The 21,027-nt window shown below is 36.4% G+C and overlaps 1 protein-coding gene across 1 annotated transcript in view; it reads left to right on the forward strand.

Moving 5' to 3' along the window:
- The window catches only part of VPS13C (vacuolar protein sorting 13 homolog C), a 74,762-nt gene that overhangs the window by 24,810 nt on the left and 28,925 nt on the right, over window positions 1-21,027 (forward strand). The window contains exons 30-55 of the mRNA XM_053954915.1: window positions 80-139; window positions 1,450-1,603; window positions 1,760-1,876; window positions 2,836-2,939; window positions 3,239-3,406; window positions 4,167-4,468; window positions 4,712-4,859; window positions 5,522-5,630; window positions 6,080-6,213; window positions 6,512-6,668; window positions 7,303-7,382; window positions 8,207-8,266; window positions 9,339-9,504; window positions 10,486-10,602; window positions 11,131-11,234; window positions 11,652-11,819; window positions 12,255-12,559; window positions 12,938-13,082; window positions 14,202-14,375; window positions 15,255-15,341; window positions 16,315-16,484; window positions 17,038-17,276; window positions 17,493-17,722; window positions 18,488-18,580; window positions 19,095-19,460; window positions 20,606-20,695. Coding sequence (XP_053810890.1) covers window positions 80-139; window positions 1,450-1,603; window positions 1,760-1,876; window positions 2,836-2,939; window positions 3,239-3,406; window positions 4,167-4,468; window positions 4,712-4,859; window positions 5,522-5,630; window positions 6,080-6,213; window positions 6,512-6,668; window positions 7,303-7,382; window positions 8,207-8,266; window positions 9,339-9,504; window positions 10,486-10,602; window positions 11,131-11,234; window positions 11,652-11,819; window positions 12,255-12,559; window positions 12,938-13,082; window positions 14,202-14,375; window positions 15,255-15,341; window positions 16,315-16,484; window positions 17,038-17,276; window positions 17,493-17,722; window positions 18,488-18,580; window positions 19,095-19,460; window positions 20,606-20,695 — 4,047 coding nt within the window. The remainder of the gene's footprint in view (window positions 1-79; window positions 140-1,449; window positions 1,604-1,759; window positions 1,877-2,835; window positions 2,940-3,238; window positions 3,407-4,166; window positions 4,469-4,711; window positions 4,860-5,521; window positions 5,631-6,079; window positions 6,214-6,511; window positions 6,669-7,302; window positions 7,383-8,206; window positions 8,267-9,338; window positions 9,505-10,485; window positions 10,603-11,130; window positions 11,235-11,651; window positions 11,820-12,254; window positions 12,560-12,937; window positions 13,083-14,201; window positions 14,376-15,254; window positions 15,342-16,314; window positions 16,485-17,037; window positions 17,277-17,492; window positions 17,723-18,487; window positions 18,581-19,094; window positions 19,461-20,605; window positions 20,696-21,027) is intronic.

A 21,027-nucleotide genomic window follows, 5' to 3' on the forward strand; every position in this document is an offset into this window, starting at 1 on the left:
TGGATTATTTTGTATGTTTTGAAGAGGACAGTGTCTGGTTGGAATTAATATTAACCTTCATGCAAATCATTATTTTCAGGCTGACAGAAATGGGCCACAGTTTCAGACAGTTTTTAAAAACACTGAACAGATGATTCAAGTGAGTGTTTACAGATTTTTTTTGCTTATTTTCTATTGGTTTGTTTGCTCAGAACAGAGGAATTATTAAGAAGTGTTTTGCTTTCTGTTTTCCTGCCTTCCAGCAGGAGATGTCAGGAGTTAAAACATCCTTGAAAATTTTTATACCACTTAAGAGCAGAATTTTTGTCTGTTGAACTGCTGAAAAAGTGTCTGTCTAGCTCATGCAGATGAAATTCAAACTACTGTAAGAATGCACCTTCTCATGCATCAGGGATCCTGACATTCAGGGCCCCAGTATGGGAAACTATCGTGGAGTCACAAAGTCTTTCTCTTTTCTGTCAAATAATCTGTGAGTGCCACGTATGTTCAGCACTCTGTTGGCTGTCTTTTATAAGGTGTCTAAATCCATGTCTGAGTGTGTGGTTTTTTTTTTTTTTTTAACTAATGGTGTCTTTGAGTCATATTTTAGTCTAAGGAAAAAGAGTGACTGGAGGCATTCTTGAAATAAAGTACAAAGGATGGTGTTTTTTGTGATAGGTCATTTCTCTTCTTTATACCTTTATGACATTCTTTTCCCTGCCTTACTTTAGTATGAAGACTGAAATATTTCACTTGTTATGTAATAGTTTTAGAGTGTCTATAGATTTCATCTGAGAGCTTTAGTTACTAAAATCCTTTTGCCAAAAAGCAAAAGCTTTTTTTCCTGAAGCTGCAGCAGGAGATGAAAGTTCTGATACTCTAGTGCTGCTGAGTTACCTGTCTTCATACTATGGGCTAGTGCTAGTGTCAAGAGAACTGAATTTTCTGTACATCATCTGGAGCTGCTGTTGCCTTGCAGCTGTTCAATGGGACTTCTGTGCCTGGTGCATTTGGGCTCTATTTCCAGTTCCAAGCCCATTTAAGTGGACAACTTTTATTAAACTACATAGGAGGCACTTACTTACCTTTTAGACTCCTTAGTGGAATTATTAAGGAATATTCAAAATATCTACATGTCAGCCACCTGCCATAGTACTGTTACTGCAGGAGCATTCAAGCCCAAGGCTACGTTTGACAAAATCAATTTTGCATCACTTGTTTTTGTACTGAGGAGGTTATAGGTTAGCAGTTACAGCTGTAAGAGCTGGGTTGTTACTTGGTTTCCTTACTTTCTAAGCTTATCCCCTTTCTGCTTTACAGAAAGCTTTTTCCGTTATGATCTGTTGCTGGCCACACATGCAGCTTTTCTGTTTTGAAGGAATGGTTCTGTTGCACTGGGTGCTTTTGCACCTCAGTCTGACTCTGACATTTCTAAGTAACTGATCATGTCTACTCTCATGTTTTCAACAGGTAACTTTTTCATCACTTAACCTCCTGTTGCATACAGAGGCCCTTATGTCTGCTGTCAGTTTTCTAACAGCTGTTAGTCCATCAGGCAGTGAAAGAAGTGGAGAGACACCATCCAAAGAAAAAAAGCAAGAAGATGACTCTAGATTGAAGAAAGGTAGAGTTGTGATTATCCAAATGATGGTTCTAGAAGGATGTTTTGCATACTGGCAAAGCAAATCCAGAGAAACACAATTAGCTTTGTAGAAACAAAGATGAAAGTCAAAATATGAGTTATAGGTGCCTTGAAAATCCCACCTTCTCTTATTTCTAGTGTCTAAACCTTCCAAGGATAAGGATGTGTTTGACTTCAAGCTTTTTGCCAAGCTGGATGCCTTTTGTTTAAATATTTGTGATGAAAAAAAGAACATTGCAGAGATCAAGATACAAGGTATTGAATTCTTTATTAGAAGTAACTGCTCTGGTAATCTAGTTTCAAAGCAATTGCTAATCATTGGACTAAAAAAAAGGTGTAAATATGCAGCATCTGTTTTTATTTATTTGTTTATTTATTGTTATCTGTGCAAGAATGGCTTGTCTCATTTTCAAAGTCAACCTTCAAGTCTGTCATAATGTTTTGGCCTCCAGCTAGAAAGATGTGCTGTGTTATTACTTAAATAATTAGGTTCATCCTTGGAGGGAGCTTGATTGTGGGTGACTTTTCATGTTGTACTAAGTGTTGGATATTTTTATGGTATACTGTAAAGGTATTTAGGATAAATAATTATGTAGGATAAGAAAACCCCTTCAAAATGTTTTCTTTAGTTTTTAACCCTAGGGGTTTGTTTGGGTTCCTTGTTTTGGTTTTGTTTTCTTGATTGGTTTTGCCCCTTGGAAGGGCTACCAATAATTCTGTGGGGGAGTTTCACTTCTGTCTGGCTTTAACTGCCATCCTCATAGTTGGTAACACTCTCTTACGATTACTTAAGAATGTGTGATATCTAAAATTAGTAGTGTAGTCCATAAAGTCTTTTACTTGTACCCATCTCTAAATCATATAATGTAGCCACACAAGATTATGTATGCAAAAATATTGGATTAAAATAGTTCAGTATAGTAACATCTTTCCTGATAGAAAATCTCAATGCATTCACTCAATAGCTTCATATTAATAAGTGGATGATTGAGTATTTTTCTATGAATAGTAGCTCAGTTATTTCCAGACATGATAGATATTGAAAGAGTATTTGTATTAGGAGTATTTCTGTTTTGTTTTGGTTGAAGCTGTAGTACAGTCATTCTTAAAGTAACTTAGTGACTTTTCCTCATTTCCTCTGCTGGCATCCTCACCCTGAAAATAACTGTTACTTCTGCTGTGCAAGACTCTGTTTCTATTTTTGTACTTTGCAGGTCTTGACTCATCTCTTTGCCTTCAGCCAAGCCACACTGTGTTCTTTGCCCGACTTAAGGACATAGTTGTCACAGATGTTGATCCAAGGACCCTTCATAAAAAAGTACTCAACTATGAGATTTTAACTTTTACTTGATTTTTGGTTAGTTTGATGTGTATAAAAGTGAAATGTATTACACATTCCACTCTTCTAAAAGTATTTGATTTGTCATGAATAAGTATTTTCAAATAAGATACATCATAAAGAATAATTTTCATATGACAAGAATGGATGTTTGAAAGGATTAGTAAAACTAGTAATCTAGCTTGTAATCTGATAGGCTGATGGTATCTTTAGTTCTTTGTGTTATTACCTTTGTAGAAGCTGCTGATGGCTGGTGGGTGCTGTTTCTCTCTTTCTAGGCTGTGTCTATAGTGGGAGATGAAGTTTTCAGTTTCAATCTGACATTAAATCCTCATGCTACTGAGGGAGAAGCCTACACTGACATGTCAAAAGTGGATGGTACTGTATGTTTGAAAGTGGGCTGCATCCAGCTGGTGTACCTTCACAAATTTCTCATGTCTCTCCTAGTAAGTCTTATTTCCCTTTGTATGTTTCTGCAGCATTCTCAGATTAGTCTTCTGGGCTGTGCTCTCAGTACAAGTGTTAAGCTTCAGTTTATAGAAGAGAAGAGATGGGTTTAATTTTCCCTGTGTACTATTAAAAATTTTGGTAACTGATTTAAATTTCAATTGGGTCACTTCCCACTCCCAGTTTTAGAAATAGAGAAGAACTTGGTGCTGTTGAGGCAGTTTGGGGGTTTTATGTTTGCTGCCCTTTCCACCCTAGCAAAATTCAGAGTTCATTGCAAACATATCAGAGCTAACACTAGAGGCAAATCTTTCTGCAAGGTAGGTGTCATGATGCCTGCAAATTAACCACTGTAAATATCAGTGTGTTTGAGTACCCTAATGGTAGCTTTTTCAATAAAGCACCAGTGGGCTTTCTCTCATTCAATAGGTTCTTTAATAGGAATTCAGTAGTATTCAGGGAGGGCAAGAGGGGCTTTCAAAATTGTGTCCCTAAAAGCTAATGAGCTAAGGAGTCTTGCAGCTAAGGAAAGAAATAAAAATAGAGATGAATTTAGAATAATTGGATTGTACTGGTTAGTACTTCTTTGACCCTCCATTAGAGGTCATGACAGAAGGTGCTCAGTTGTCTTTTCCTCTGGAAAATTCAACAGAGTAGGCAGCATCAGCCATCAGGTGGCTGATGATGTAAAATGAGAAAATAACCTAGAGTAAAAACTGTTAACAGACATTTCTCCTTTCTCTTAAACTGCTTTTCTAGACCTTCTTGAACAACTTCCAGACAGCCAAGGAGACACTGAGTGCTGCAGTCCAGGCTGCAGAAAAGGCTGCTACCAGTGTGAAAGACCTGGCCCAAAGGAGTTTTCGGCTTGCAATGGACATTCACTTGAAAGCACCAGTTATAGTTATCCCCCAGTCCTCCATTTCCCCCAATGCAGTAGTAATAGATCTTGGTTTGATAAAGGTTCAGAATCAGTTTGTCTTGGTGTCCTCAGAAGACAGTTCACTCCCTCCAGTCATTGACAAAATGGATGTGCAGCTGACAAAGCTGAAACTATCGAGGTAGGGTGACTAATACTCTGTAGAACATTAATGTTCTTGCCTAGAAACCATGGTTGGTGCTAGTGTTAAATATTTGGTAGTAAAATACCTTTTATCTTAGAGCAGTTAGATCAATAATAAAATCAGAAACTGTTCTGCTTAGGAAAGTGGTGCTACATTTGAGATTTTAAGATTTTCAAAAATCTAACCTGTGACTTCCAACTTCCCAACTGTTTTTTTTTTCTTTCCTTTCTGTGTTTCAAGGATCACTTTGGAGACAGATTTATCACATCCAGATATTCAGATACTTCACCCTATTAATTTAAGCCTTTCTGTGAAACGAAATCTCTCTGCAGCTTGGTTTCACAAGTTACCAGTGGTGGAGGTCACAGGGTATCTGGATACAATGAATGTAAGTCTTGTGAGAAGGTGGTGGTAATACTTAGTTTGAGAGCAACCCTTAATGTTATTTCTGGGCACAAAGGGGCAACAAGCTGCAAATTTTCAGTAGGTGTGGAGTGGATTTCAGCAATGGATTTAACCCTGCCTAGATGAATGTAGTGGTTTGAAAGGATCACATAAATGGTTTTGTGACCAGTTCTCTGAGCAAGAATTCTTTGATGTGTTTTGGTTTGTCTTCTTTAGAAACTGATTCTTCTTGAGAGGAGTTTAAATTAATGCAAACATTTGCTTCCTACTTTCCCATCACCCTTGAGTGGGATACTTGTTTTTTGTGGCATTTTATGTACTGTGAAAGAAAGTATCAGGGACATCTTGGGTGAAACTGAAATGAAAATATCATGAAAGGGCATGTCATTTTCAGGAATGTGTTAAAAGCATAGGTACATTAAATGCTGCAATGTATATTGATACAGCACTGGAGGTCAAAACCATTATTTTACAATAAGTGGTGGGGAGAATTTAATTTTTTTATTGAAGGGATGATTCTGCTGGCAAATTAGCTGTAAATAAGCACTCTTCTTGCCAGGAAACATTGTTCTGCTCTGTTAGCAGGTGATAAGTTCAAGGAACAATGTGTTTTTCCTGAGAATTGTGATCTGCAAAACTTTTTAGGTTGTGTTAAGTCAAGAGGATTTGAATGTCTGTCTCAAAGTGTTGACGGAAAACCTGGGTGAAGCAGAAGAAACTCAAAAGGATGCAAAATCAGTACTGCAAAAGGAAGGTCAGAGGTGGAATTCATCATTAATACTAAGTGTGTTTGCTTTCAGGAGTAAGGAAAAGCATTTATTATCTGGAAAAAAAGTTTAGATCTGAGAGTATGGTAATAAGCTGAGTCTAATTGATAAACTCTTCTTTTTAATTTTGCAAGGACAGTGTTCATACTTTGATGCTTCAAAAAATAGGAATTATTAGAAGATAAAATTTGATAATTGTGTTAGTTAAGTTGTCAAGGAACTAGCAAGATATTGAGATGTCAGAGTCATCTTGTTGCCAGGACACGTTTCTATTTCCTTTTCATGCTCTGAAGTTAAAGGCTCTGCTTATGGAAATGTTACTGACTTATCTTAGGTGAATATAATTCATCTATATGAATAAAATAATGGGATGTGTTTCTTGAGCTAAACAAATGGTGGCAGTTTCAAAAGTTAAGCAATATATTGAATGTTCCAGGTAAAATGAAAGAACTGGAGAGATCAGTTTTGATACAGGATAAGAGTGTTTCAGAAGGAATGCTGTCTGAAAAGAGAAAAATAACGTTAAATGAAGATGTAATCAATATGCTACTTAATTTTGAAATCAAAGAGGTATGTATCCATCTGTACAACTTATTCAATCTGAACCCAGTACTCATCTGTTTCTTAGAAGTAGTGGGCTATAAAGTCCATTTTAGCAGTTTGACTTGGCAGCTAAAAGAAAACAAACAGGAGGAACAGAGCAGGGGCCAGGGGAAATCTTTAGCAAATTGGTCCTGTAGGGTCTGTTTATAAAAATGCAAAATGTCTAGATTAATATTATGTTTCACATTTAGCCTGTTTATAACTGCCAGGCATGTCTGAACAACTTCACTGAAATATTGAACTTATTTCCCTTTCCATATTCAAGGTTGTAATAACCTTGATGAAGCAGGTTCAGAAGGAGAGATATCCGTTACATATTCTAACTGTGCTACAGCTTGGGACCAAAACCAAAATTAGAAATCATGAATTGGCTGCAGCTGCATATCTGAAAAAAATTACAATGAGATGCACTGAAATAAATGGTAAGTCTTCTAAGGAACTGACACAGTCAGCAGAGTGTGTGCAACTGGATTTATAGACAGAGGATAACATATAGTAACCAATAATGGTGGGGGGGAAGGGGTAATTTAGATAGAATGAATCTGTTTTACCTGATACCAAGTTTTGCTGCCATTGCTGGAGTTAATGTATTTGAGCAAGAATGGTGCTCCTGAGAAGTATTCCACCTGTTCAGTGAGTTATGATGAGCTTCTGATTCTGTGCTTTATGACCTGTTCTGGCAGCACTGGAAATGCAAGTGCTTCTTTGGTTAGTCAAGTAACAATTCAAACTGACAGTGAAGTGATAACTGAAATAGCCGTTTATCCAAAGTAGAGTGTGAAAACATTAAGGTAGGAATGCAAAGAACTTTCAATTTTAAATATTGTTTCAAGAAAAAGATAAGTTTTACTAGTTTAATATAAAATGAAGTGACTATAGCATTTCACAAAATAATGCTTCATGTGTAACTTCTCAGTTAAAATAGCTGTTGACTTTCACTATTTCAGCAAGAATAGTATCTAAATAGTATGTAACAGAGAATTAGCATGGAGACATTGCATAGGTGGAGTAAAGCTTGAGTGGAAACACTTCACATTTTTATTTCTTTGTTTGCAGACTCAAAAGGAGATCCTCTATGCATTCTTAATTCCTCAAGTGAGACAGATGAACATCTTTTGAAAATGGAATATATTAAGGTTTCAATACATTTTCAGTAAAATTACATGGGGAGTAAAGTAAGGCTTCCATACTTAGCCTGTAGATTTGTATCTAAAACTTACACAGGCTTTCTCCCAGATACCTTTTTTTCAGTTTAACATTTCATTTAATTCTCCACTGCTTCCATATAGCTCTTGCTTCATAAGTCAACGTTATTACCCAGTGTTATTACTGAAATCACTGGCAAGACAAATATTTGTTTGTGATCTGCGTGTACAGCACAAATGAGTACCTGTGTGAAACTTAAGAGGTGTGATGCCCTTTCCCTGTGCAAGTGGAGAGTGATAATCTACAGATGATAAAACTGGCATTTGAAGAGTGATATGTTGGTAGCTTAAAAAAGCCTTTAAAAATGGCATGAATATTTGGGAATCTGATAGGATGTAGAACCAGTGGGTTCCTGAATACTCTTATCTGGAATGGCATCATTTACATAGTGAAAAATAGATGAATTTGTACTGGCAAAATATTAAGGATAAATTGATCCAGTTTAAATAGATTCTAGATGAGACAAAGTTTTGTCACTAGCCAGTTGAATTTTCACAAAATATGTGCTATGAAATGTCTGTGAGCAGAGCATTGTGAGTAAAGCATTCTGGTTATCTTGCTTGTGCATTATTTGAAGATCTTGTTTGTTCAGACTTCATCACTTTCCTATATTTTCTTTTGCAATTGGAATAATCCTTGTGTGTGGGCTAAATTCAAATAATTCAGTTAATAAAATGATTCATAATTATTATTAATTATTGGCTAATTCAGTAGAGACTCACCGTGTCCCTTTTCTTTTTTTTTTCCCCTTTAGGCTGATCCTGATGGATCAGACTTCGTTACTACTTACCAAAGCACCAAGCAAAGCATCAATGTAAGTACTGGATGTACTTAATTTTGTTTTTCAAAGTTTTTCAAATCATAGCAGCAGTGTTAGTTTCTCTCTTTCTTCTTCTCATTGAAGAGGAAAAAAAGGGAACAAAACCAACCCCAAAACCAAAGCCTGACTCTCATTATTAAAACCTACTGCTTTATATTTAACTGCTTCAAAGACAAATCCAGATAGAAAAAAGGATTTTTTTTTACTGAAGTATTTATTGTAATAATTCTTTAAAATTAAAAACTATGCATTTTTTGCTAGTTAGAAAAATGTCCTTATGAATTTTAACTGAGACCTTTGGCATGTGATTTGTTTCTGGAGTGATACACTTGGCAGAGAGGTAAACCACAGCCTTGTGTTTCTGAGCTTGTAACAGTGAAATTGAGATGTGAGCTGGAATGTCCAAGTAGCATTCTCAGGGGTCTTGAGTGCAATTAGTCCTTTTACTTCTCCTGAAAGCAGCTATTAATGAGTGATTTTCCATGGCTTCAGTGACTTCTGAAATAAGCATGTCATTCTGCTTTTAAAATGTTTCCTTGAAAACAGTAGTGGTGGGTCAAGCTGCTTCTTGAAGGCCTTATGTGAAACCAGTGGCTGGTGCTGGGTTTCACTAAGTAAGACTGGCAGGAGTAGTTGCTGCTCACATACTCCCTGTTCTGATTGCAAATTTTGAATCTTAGGGGTTTTTTTTGCTGTTGTTGTACCATATCTCCTAAAACAACTTCACACGTGGTTCTGAAGTTGTCAATCAAAGTGCTGAATGAAATGCAATGAAATGAAATGCAGCAGAACTAAAGAGAGTGTCCTGAAGAGGCATGACCACATGAGGCATCAATTTTTAGATTGGCCAACAGTTCCTCTGTAGCTGTTTTAAGTTTCCCTTCCCTAGGTCCTTCATCTTTTCTGGAGCTTGTAAAGTTGAAGGGGATGGAGATAGAAGAGTCAAATACTTGTGAAATTGAGCAAGAGGCTTTTTTCCTTGATTCTATGACAGCAACTCTGAGTTGTTAGGGTATAAACTGCTACTCAGTCACAATATGACTTTGTCTCCTTGCCTTGGTTTTAGGTCATCTTTTCGTGTTTGGATATAGTACTTCACACAGAGGCTTTGCTTTCCATCATGAGTTTCCTCACCTTCAGTGTTCCATCAGGTGGTCTTCCCAGTACTGATAAATCATCAGACCACAAGCCTCAAATGAAAGAACAGGAAAAAGGAAGTACTCTTAGACCAGGTAGTGTCATATTAGACAGGCTGTACTTCTGTTGTTTAATGGTATCTCACCTGCAGTTTCAAAGGATATTATTTCCAATGACAGCACTGCAGTCTATTTGGTGGAAAACAAAGCATACACAACTGTAAATGGGGAGAAAATAATCTTATTAAAAAAACCCAGCAGACATTTTTCCTGTTGCTTAATCTTACAACTTCTCCTTACTCAATATCACTTTGCCCTGGGTGGTGGTCTGATTTTTATAATGAAAGCTGAATAAATGATGTTGCAGTGTGCAGCCTTTCCAAAAGTTTAGTGTCGCAACCATGTAGCTTTGCAATCTGAAGGCTTTAAAGAGTGCTTACATTACTGAAAAGAAATATTGCTCTGGGGAAGAAAAGAGAAATTCTGAACTGAAGGGGTGGTGTGTTTATTTTAAGTATGGGTCTTAGTAACCTTAAAATAGTGAGACTTTTTGCATGGAAGCTCCTGAATATTTTGTGAGGTCCTGTGTTGTTGATTCTTGTGCTTATAATGTTGTTTGTGAAATTCAAGGTTTTCTAATCTTAAAACTATTGGGATTGAGTCCAGTGGCTGTTACATTTTGTGTTTGTACAGTGTTGCTGCAGCTAATATGCCTAAATTGGCTTTGCTGTTTGACACAGAGAGGAGCATTTCTCATGTGATGAGACAGTGTTTCAAATAATGTAGTGTATACTGCATTCAGCAACTAATGCATGAAAACTAGGTATTAATGAGGAGAAATGACATCATTTTGATGGCTTTTTGCCTGTGTTGGTTGGTGACTGTGTGCCTGAAGGAAACTGTTAATAAATGACTTTTTTCACATTTTGACTAAAGATTATCATATCTTTTAGGCAATGACTGCAGGTTGCTTTTGAATAGTTCATATATTTACAAAACTACTAGTCTAATATTTGTTTTAAACAGTGGGCTTGTAATATTTGAACTCCTTGTGTGTCTCTTGTGTTTCCTATCCAGTGTCTGGTGATGCAGCCCATGATGATGTCTCTGAATTAAAACTCACTGCAAAGCTAAATGCATTCAGTATTACAGTGTGTGATCAGACTTGTAGAATTGCAGACATTAGAATACAAGGTGAGGTGTTTTTTATTTTAATATTAGATGAAGCTGGCTGTAGGCAGAAGTAGGCTGTTTTCCTCCATTCACTTCTAAAAGGCCAGTGTGTGCACTGCAGATGTCTCTAACATATGTTTAAATATATTTTGATTGTATGAAATGGTCTGCAAGGAAAAAAATGTTTGACTAAGAAAACAAAGACAATTTTGAAGTGTAGTAAAATTAAAAGAAGTGAAGGCACTATGTTTTAGATAACACTGACTGCTGCTTTTTAATAGCTAGATCCTAGATAGTGTTGGGGAATTGTATTCTACTCTTAGAATCAAGTTATGTTGGCAACTTTGTCATGTGCAGTAAGGCCCTGACTTCTCTCTCAGGCTTAGCATTCATTGTTACATAGCAGGAGGCTGGATTCTAAGCTGTTATTAGTCTTTATATTCAGTAGTAAATAATTCTGGGGGTCGGTTTGTTTGCTTTTTAGCAGAAGTGTTTACTTAGAAATTTGTTGAAGTCCATTTATTTCCTTCTTTCTTTTATTTCATTCAGGAATGGATGCATCTGTGGCTATGAAGCCTAAAAAGATTAAAGTGTTCTCCAGACTTGAGGACATTGTAATTACAAATATTGATCCAAAAACAATCCATAAAAAGGTAATGTGTTGAGCAGATTGTAAACAGCTGAAGAGACACAGTTTTTCAAGTGATTTAGTGACAGCACTGTAGTTTGATTTGCTGTGTAATAGAATGCAATGTACGATGTAATACTAAGCAAAATTTATTGGTTAATTTCCTTCCCCTCAGAGAAGCAAAAAATTCTTCCATTTAATGTTTAGTTCTTTTTAATTACGTTTGCACTGGTATATTTAATTTTGAATAGCTGGGGTTAAATATAAAATGGGCTATAGATAAGCAAGTGAGAAGAGGCATGTACTAAAAAATAGGTGATTTCTGTTTTGTGCCTACCATGTGTCCAAGTACTGCTCATAGGTTGCCATTGATCTTCTTGGGGAAATATTTTTTGTTTCGGAAATACCTGGTGGTACTAACCATGTGGACTTGATCTTCTAGGCTGTCTCCATAATGGGAGATGAAGTGTTTAGATTTCACATGTCACTTTATCCGGATGCCACTGCAGGGGAAGCCTATGCTGATATGTCAAGGGTGGATGGTAAAATGTCTCTGAAAGTGGGCTGCATCCAAATAATTTACCTACATAAGTTCTTTATGTCTCTCTTGGTAAGACATTAGTTTAAGTTCTTTTCTTGACATTAAAATTTCTTTTTAATGAGATAAAATGCAATCAGCTCTTTTTGACCTGTACCTGGTGGTGAGCTGATGTGCAAGCACATAGAAATATTTTGCTGAAGAGTTACCACTTAAGTTGCACTGCTTTAGAGAAGATTGCCAAGGAGAATGATGACAGAAGTAGTTATGAATACAGCTGATATCTTTAACAATATCTTAAAAATTACACAGTTAAATAATATGTAAGCTTATTCATGATCTCAACATCTTTCTCTTTTGAACTGAGTGTGGTTGAATTAGGAATTTCATATTTATAGCAAAGGTGTTAATTTTTCTTAAATTTACATTTTGCCTGGAGCTTGCCTTTTTTTGAAAAGCTTATTTGCTTTCATGGAACTTTTTCCTTTTTTCCCTACCTATGAATAGAACTTCCTAAACAATTTCCAAGCAGCACAGGAAGCCCTGACTGCAGTCACTGTGCAGGCAGCAGAAATGGCTGCTTCCAGCATGAAGGACTTTGCTAAAAAGAGCTTCCGCCTCCTAATGGATGTCAACTTGAAAGCTCCAGTCATAGTTGTCCCTGAATCTTCAGTTTCCCCTAACGCTTTGGTAGCTGATCTTGGCTTAATCAGAGTCCAGAATGAATTCAAGCTGGTGTCTTCAGATGAATCTCCTCTTCCTCCAGTCATTGACAACATGGATGTGCAGCTGACTCACTTGAAATTATCAAGGTAAACATGAAGCTTTTTCCTGAGTTGAAGTGTCTTTGTAAAGGAAAGGTGTCCATGTTCTGTATGCAGCATTTTTCTCTTATTTTAACGTGGTAGGCAATGAGAACATAGTAAAACCAAGTATAAAACCTTGCCAAGCTAAGTTTAGGAGTGCTTTTAGATAGAATCACAAGTCTACAATCTCTAAACCTTCTTGGAAAGAAAGGAATTATAGCACAGTAACTTGAATTCATGTGGAGTGCATATGTCAGTGTATGTGCATATGAGCTTATTCTTAAATTAATTATGCCTGTAATTTTGCTAGATTAATATGATATTATTTGGTCTTCTGCAGTTAGTCAACATTTTTCCTCTGTTACTTCCATTGTCTTTTTTTAGGTGCATTATATCCACAGATTCACAACCAGATTCTGAAATTCTGCGTCCTGTGAGTTTGACTTTACTGGTCCAGAGAAATTTAGCAGCAACATGGTATCATAAAAGCCCAACAATAGGTATCAAAGGAGACCTAAAACCAATGCAGGTAATATCATGAGTAATTAAAACTATATCAAAAGTTACACAGATTCTTAGAATAGTCCTCAGCTTAGTTAAGGAGCTTGTAAACTCATTTCATTTTTTGTCCTTTACAGTATGTTGAAAGACTTCCAGTTGGATAATCCAGTTTATAGATTTGTTAGAATTTTGATACTGTATAAAGAATAGTTTTGGTGTAGCTGCATGCAAATGGAATAAAATGTGGCTGGAGGTCTGTTGGAGCTATACATGGACTCAACAGGCAGTAAAATCTTTGAGGTTATTTGTTGAGTTACCATTTAAAAATAAAATTTGACAATTCCAATTGTTTAATCTGTAGCATTCAGGTTATTTGAATACTTAGTAGACGTACTAAGAATGAAAAGGTTATCTCTAATACACAACAATTTAAAATTATCTTTCAGAGGGAGGGCTCTGTTTTTATTTTCTTGCATTAACTATATGGATTTTAATGGGTAAAACCAAACTAGGACACCTTTTCCTTGTTCCTGGCCCCTTTTACTTTTTCATTCCTGTATCTGTGCTGAGGCCAAATGTCATATTGGTGAAGCACAGAGAAATAAGAGATTTAAAGGAGTACCAGCAAAATTAATCAAATGTAGGAAAAATATTTATACACTGTGTACTATGGGCTAAGTAACTGCATCTTGTCACTTAGTACTGCTTGCTTTTTTGTGATTCTGTAATGTTATGATTGGATACTTACTCATTAAATCTTTGAAGGCCTACTGAATGGCAGTTGCTTTAGTGTATACAATGCAAATCATGACTTTAATGTTTTCTGGTCATGTTTTTGGATTACTGAATTGTTGAGAAGTGCTTATGTTTATCAATTACCCATATTTTTAATAGGTAAAGATCCTTTACAAATCTGGAAAGTGTTTATCATATGGACTGTCATTTCTTCTTGTAACTCCTGTTTATAACAAATAAAAAATTATATAGGAGAAATGGCCAAATAATTTAGATTATTTTGGAGAGGATAATTGTGACTATCGACTTTGTTTCTGCTGGAAGCAGCCCATTGTTTCTCGTCGATGCTTGCATACTGTGTTGAAAGAAATGTTGTTGCCAAAAATGAACTTGTGGCTTTATCACTTTACAGATTGCACTCAGTGAAGATGACCTAACTGTTATCATGAAAATTTTACTTGAAAATGTTGGAGGGGCTTCTTCCCAGCCAAATACTGTGCAAGTGAATATTGAGGATATGCAGATAGCTAAAAAAGGGAAAGCTCCACATGAATCTGGTGGCTCTGAGGGTATGTTCAGTTCAAAGGCTGAATATGTGTAGGCAGAGGCCTGTTTTCAAGTTCAAATACCATATTTTTCTGAAGCACTACAAATTGTTTTAACTGTTACAAATATATTGTATACATGAGAAGTTATAAATAAGAATGTATGGACTTACATGGAGTGTGAGCTCCTGATGGTCAGAAGTTTTTGTGATGTGTTTTTTGTATTTAATTTCTCATACGATGGTATTCTTCAGTTTATGTCAATCACTCTTCTAACTGCATGTGGTTAAAAAAGAAAAAAGCCAAATCACCAACCCAAGAATGTTAATGCACAATTGTAACAATCAAGGAAGATATTTGTATTCAAATAGTGTGTCAGTGTAATCAGTACATGTCTCTGGGTGAAATATTGTTATCATTTTGTCAAAATCTCTTTTTTCCCCAAACTTGACATTCTCAATGTCAAAAAGTTGCTGTTTAACAAATAGTTGAGTTGCTTTACTGTGAATGGAAACTGGAAGGAAGAGTAGTGCAGACTCCTTGAGCAGACTTGGTACTTTGTGTTGTTCTTCATTGAAATGAGCAAAGAACTTCAGTAAACTAATGACAGCTTCTTTTAAAGTTCTAAACCACTCTGTGCTAGATAATTTTAGTATGCAATAGATAGAACAAAATTTAAAGTGTGAATTATTTTGAGTAGTCTTCTGGATTTAGAGCTTTCCCTCTTTTTGTGATTTTCTTATCTTAATTTATAAAACCTCAAACACTAAACCAACCAACCAAAAAAACAAGGCAACCAACAACAAAAAACCCCAAAATCAAAAGCAAGCTCAGTGTTCAAAATAAATGTAAAAAATATCTTCTTTTCACTGACAGGTGTCCTTGTTGATTCTGGACAAAAAAGTGTTTCTGCAGTTCAGTCTTCTGTGGAATGTTATACATTGCTTAAATTTGACTTCAATTTTGAGTCCCTTTCTGTAACTCTCTACAACAGTGACCCAACTCAGGTTTGTGACAAAGCTTTTATTACACAGGTGGGGTGGGCAGCTAAGGTTTCTCACATGAGCAGAACTCGGGTTAGAAAAATGAAGTTATATGAGCTGCATTGGTTTTGTAATGCTTTCCTAATGGAGCTTTGAGCTTTCTTGGGCAGACAGTGTCCTTAAGAAGAAGAAGGTGTGTGCATTTCTGAAAGTCACACTAAAAATATTACTAAACCACCAAAACCACCCAGCATTTGATTTTGTCATTCAAACTTTGATTCCAGTTACCCAAAATAGAAATGAATATTTGAAAAGCAGGAATTGTTAGTTCAGACAGTGCTAGTTCTAATGCTAGTGCCTCTAGCATTATTAAGCAGATCCAAGTTGTATATGGCCCATAATTTCCTCTTGCATATCACTGAGTGTGAGCAATCATAGGCATCCTGTCTGTGCTGAAAACAGAAGAGAAAGATGTGAAATGTTGTCCTGTTTTTATGACTTAATGAAGTCTGCTTTGTATAGATATGAAGGTGCTTGCTTTATATGTCTTTGTGTATAGTGAATGTTATTTGTCTATAATTTTTAAGATGTGCAATGAGCATCACAGGGAAGAAGGACACTGTAATGGGATTTTAATTTAATTTCAACTGTCATATAATTCCCACTTGTTGCTGAGGTGCTCTTGTAGATGAGTTAGTGTGATGAGAGTGGAGGGATCCTTTGGTAAGGGATCTAAAATTCAAATGGATTATCCTTCAGTGATGCATTCGGAGCAACTGCTGGCAGTGTAGTGCAGAAACAACTTCACTGCAACCAGCAGGTTTTTTGTTTTATCAGTGAATTTCTTGAACTCATTTGTATGAGTGGAGGACTGATGACAGCAACAGGCTAATCAGATCCTTCAGTAGCTGGATGATGATGTACATGGCTAGTAGCAAGGGAAATGTCTCACTGCTTTGTTCAGTGATCACTAACCCTGCCCTCTGTCCTTGTGTAGGAATCTCTGCTTTCGGTGCATAGTGACAAACTGCGCCTTGGTGAGCTCCAGCTGCATCTCATGGCATCGGCAGGGGAGATGTTCTCAGATGGCTCCATGGATATCACTGTTAAACTCAAAGCATGTACCTTGGATGATCTCAGAGAAGGAATTCAGAATGTGACTGCAAGGTAGGTTTGAATGCATCAGAAATGAAAACACTCCACCTAAGAGGAAGGCTTTTTCCTTGTTCTATACTTTGCTTCTCATAGAATTGATAAAACTCAGTAGTGCTGTCAGCTGTGGCCTGTAATACTCTGCTTAAGTGATGAACAATATAATTTTAATAATGTTCAAAAATTTCTACTCTTTTATGTTGATTTCTCAGGTTATCCAAAACAAAAAGAAATCTTGGAGGCTGGAATGTTACAGTAAACCGTAGAACAGCTGAATAGAGGGCACCCAGCCTCAACTAGAGAGTTGTATGCAATGAAATTTGAGTGTGATTGTTACGTGCTGCATGCATACTTTCAGAAGTGTAGCGCACTAGTCTTAAAATGAAATTACTCTTCTGCTAGAAAAGCCTCTACTCTCTTATTTCTGGAAGAAAGACTGCTTGCTTATGTAGTAATTCTTCTTTATAAATGGCATGGGAAGAAAAAATGGCACTATTTATGCATCTTTGTTTTCCTAGATCTATGTGTTACGATGTTTGAGATGTTTCTTATTGAACTTATTTTCCAGAATGATAGACAAGAAAGATGACACAAATGACATTTCTATGATTGATATAAGATATAAGCAGGATAAAAATGGAGCTGAAGTTGTTGCTGTCCTCGGCAAGCTGTACATATGTGCTAGTATGGAATTTTTGTTGACAGTAGCACATTTTTTCATTAAGTCAATGCCAGTATCTTCAGCTGAAGGATCTGCACAATTCCAATTAAAGCAAGTTGCTTCTGGGAAATCCAAGGCAGATACAGGTCTGTAAAACCAGTTTCCACACACCTCCATTTCCCTCCTCTGGAGATTTCATTCTGAAAATTACTCATCCAAAAGTTTTCAAGATGCTGTCTTGGCATCAGACTTAATAAATTAGCTTATTCTTCGGGATGTGTAGATTGGCTACTGACAGAGTAAAAGCTTTCCTCTTTCTGTTTTTTATATTCAAGGTGTTTTTTTAAACTTGTTTTTCACAGAGATATCTGTACGGCCAAACATGACTGTAAAAGCTGTGATTATGGATCCAGAAATTGTATTTGTTGCTAATTTGACCAATGCTGATGCCCCTGCCTTAAAAGTTTCCTTCCAATGTGACTTTTCTCTGACATCAGACAAACTTGCACAAAGGATGACTGCTCAAGTGAAGGCCTTCAAAGTGTTGGCCTGTGCTTTTCTCAAAGAAAAACAAGGCAAGAATGTTACTACGGTAAGGAAACCAATGTTTCGTGATGAAAAAAACAATTAGAATGGGTGGCAGGCACATCCCTTAGCTGGCATATCTACAGCACTCACAACTCTGTTTTCATATCATTGATTATTCAGAAGAGAGGAGGGGCCTGTGTCATTTAAAGGTGAATCATTTATTCGTAGGTGCAGGACTTGAGTACTTAAAGCTCTGTCTGAAACCCGTGCTGTACATTTGTAAATTACATTAAAAGTTTCTTAGTGAAGAAACTGTATGAGGGGTTTGGAAGCCCAAGACCTTTTGCAGGTTTTTCACTGCCTGTTGGTTTCCTTGTTGCAGTAGAGTCCTGAGCAGCCTTTTGTCTGAAACTTCATTGGCACAATCCTGCCAAGGGAGCACTGAGCCACAAAGGTGGCCTGTGTGCTTCATCTCACATGTGCTTATCTTTCCTTATGCATTTAGGTTTTTTAAGGATTCAGGTTTCTTTTACAATGTTATCACTGTCTGTGTGTTGGGCTTTCGTTTTGTCTTTGGGTTTTTGTTTGGGTTTTTAAGCATTATGTCAGAAGCTTTTATCTCACTGGCTTTTAAACTTCCAGTACAAAATGGTGCTTGTGCAAATTGGGATGTGGAATAGTTGCACTATATGGAATGTTTTTACTCTGAAACATGTTGTTGCTTCATGGGATCGCTGCCTCTTTGGCCTATGGAGTGAAAAAATACAAGACCTTATGCAAAGGTTAGATTTAAGGAGTCACTTTAATAATCAAATTGTTTTTCACTCAGGTGTTACGACCATGCTCCTTAGTCATGGAAAATATGGTGCACACTTCAGGGTTACACACTGTGGCAGTAACAATAGAGGAACTAACTATTAAGGTAAGATTATTAAAATTCTTTTTGGAAGGACAGCTACATTTCTTAATCTGTAGCTTGGTTTTCATGGTGTGGGGTTTTAAAGACATTATGTCTAAATTATTATTATTTTTAAAAATTTTAAAAACATTTATTTCATTTGCATATTATTTACATTTTTTATTTCCCTGTTAGTTTAATTCCAGAAATATGCATTTTAGAACTGCTCTGTGTTGGAAAAAAATCATTGTGTGTTTGTCATTTTGACAGTCCCTTGATTAAAAAGGAATAAGTTAAATACTCAGATTCTAGGATTCCTCCTACCACTTCCCTCCAAAGTTACAAAATAACTCTTCCCCCTGCTGCTGCCACCACTGTTTTTGGGATATTTTGCAGGAAAGGAAAACAAGAGGAGGTCCATTAATGGATTCTTTTCTTTGGAAATTTAAGTTGCATCCCTTAAAAGACTTTTCATGTTTGCTATTTCCATTTAGCATAGATTTTGTATTTTAATTGAAGACTTTTTTCTTTTCTTGAGATATCGCCAATAATTTTGAATACTGTTGTGACCATTATGGCTGCCCTAAAACCCAAAACAACAGAAGAGGATTCTAGAGGAGGAACTGAAGTTTCTGAGAATTTGTGGCAAGTGAAGCCTGTAGACGAGTGCAATGCTTGGTTTCTTGGTGTTGACATAGCCACAGAAGCAACAGAAGCTTTTAAGGACCGTGAACAAATTCTGAAGCAAGAGAAATTTGATATTTTAGTGAAATCGGTTCAGATGACCTTGGAATGTGGTCTGGGCCATCGAACTGTCCCTTTATTGTTAGTGGAATCTACATTTTCAGGTGTTCTTAAAAACTGGTCCTCACTGATGGAGGTCACTGCTGATATGTCACTGGAGGTATGTGGGGTCAAACTGTTAGCAGTTTAAAACACTTCTGCAGAGGTCCTGAGTTCAAGTAACTTTTTAATATACTTTATGTGTACTGAATTAATAATAGGTTTAAATTGAAATGCTCTCAGGAGTTCTTTAGTCAGGCGAGTAAGCATAACATGCTTTGTACAGAATGTTGAAAGTCAATAGATTTTAATGGCAAATGTAATGTGAAATAATCCAGTCCTGTGTTTCTGTATTTTTGCATATTCGAGTTCTGCTGTGTGAACAATGAGCTTGGCTTACTTGATTAGTCATATTTAACTCTTATTGCCCCTTCCTTTTGTTTGTTTCTCCAGCAATAAATTGTGTTTATTGGTAAGTGTAGAAGTTACATTCTTGGTAAAATGAGATACAGTTCTGAGATGGTGAAAGTCTCTTACGGAGACAGCGTGTTAAAATTTCATACAACCAGATGTGCAGCTGCTCTATGCAATGCATTTACTACCCCTTGTCATTTTACCAAATTACCTCATTTTTCATTCTGTTCTTGGATATATAAGTAGCCTCCTACCATTGGCACGTGTGCATATCATGGTGGAGTTTGGATGCTTAATTGTGTACCTCTGGGGGAAGTCACTGTGGTTCCACGAGGGACGAGCAAAACAGCTGACAGGGAGCATCCAGAACTCTTTGAGTCCACAGCTTCTCTTCAGATTTGCAGTGATTGAAGCAAATTAGTGTTGGCTATGAGTTAGAGGAATCATTCCAGTGGACTGGATTCAGACTATAGTTGGCTCAAACGAATTGTTATTTCATAGTACTATAAAGTACTTGTGGCATTGAAGTTACTGGTCACAAAGTCATTCTCTCAAACCATGTGGGGGAAGATAAGAGACTTGATTGTTATTTGAAAGTGTTAAAAAGATATGGTGTTACCAGGATGCTTGATTGCTTTCAAAGTAAGCCAGGGAATGAACTCTTGAAAAATGGTGTAATTTGTGAAAAATATATGATATATTGCACTTCTGTGTATTAGTTTTTAAAAACATTAGAAGTTAATACTAGACTTCCAGAACATGAAATTAAGATTTGTTGTTTTCTTATAAATGTTTTTTCATAACAATTGCTTTGTATTTAGATACCTTATTTAATTTTGTTTATTTCTGTAGGTTCATTATTACAATGAAACCTATGCAGTGTGGGAGCCACTTATTGAACGAGTCAAAGGAGGAAAGAAGCAATGGAATTTAAAGCTGGAGGTATGTAAAGATACTTGACATTATGTGAAATGGTTTGTACAGGCAGCTATTTTTTAATTACTTTAAAGTTGTATGGGGCATTGACTGTTTGAATGCTGTTGCTTGAAGGAGCTATGCAGTTTTACATGAGGAAAAAAAAAATCTTCAGAGAGCTTAAGGTTTTTCTGAATAATGTGAATTACCAGTGCATGGACACAATGAAGTGTGTAACCATGCAGAGAAGAGAAAGTAACTTGCCTTCTGGGTTGGTATAAAATTTCCATGTTTGTTTAAAGCATCTGAGATTTACAAAGCAAAGTAGATATTACTTTGCTTGCCAAATTGTCAAGTGT

Source organism: Vidua chalybeata, chromosome 13, assembly GCF_026979565.1.
Source record: "Vidua chalybeata isolate OUT-0048 chromosome 13, bVidCha1 merged haplotype, whole genome shotgun sequence".
Classification (NCBI taxonomy): domain Eukaryota; kingdom Metazoa; phylum Chordata; class Aves; order Passeriformes; family Viduidae; genus Vidua; species Vidua chalybeata.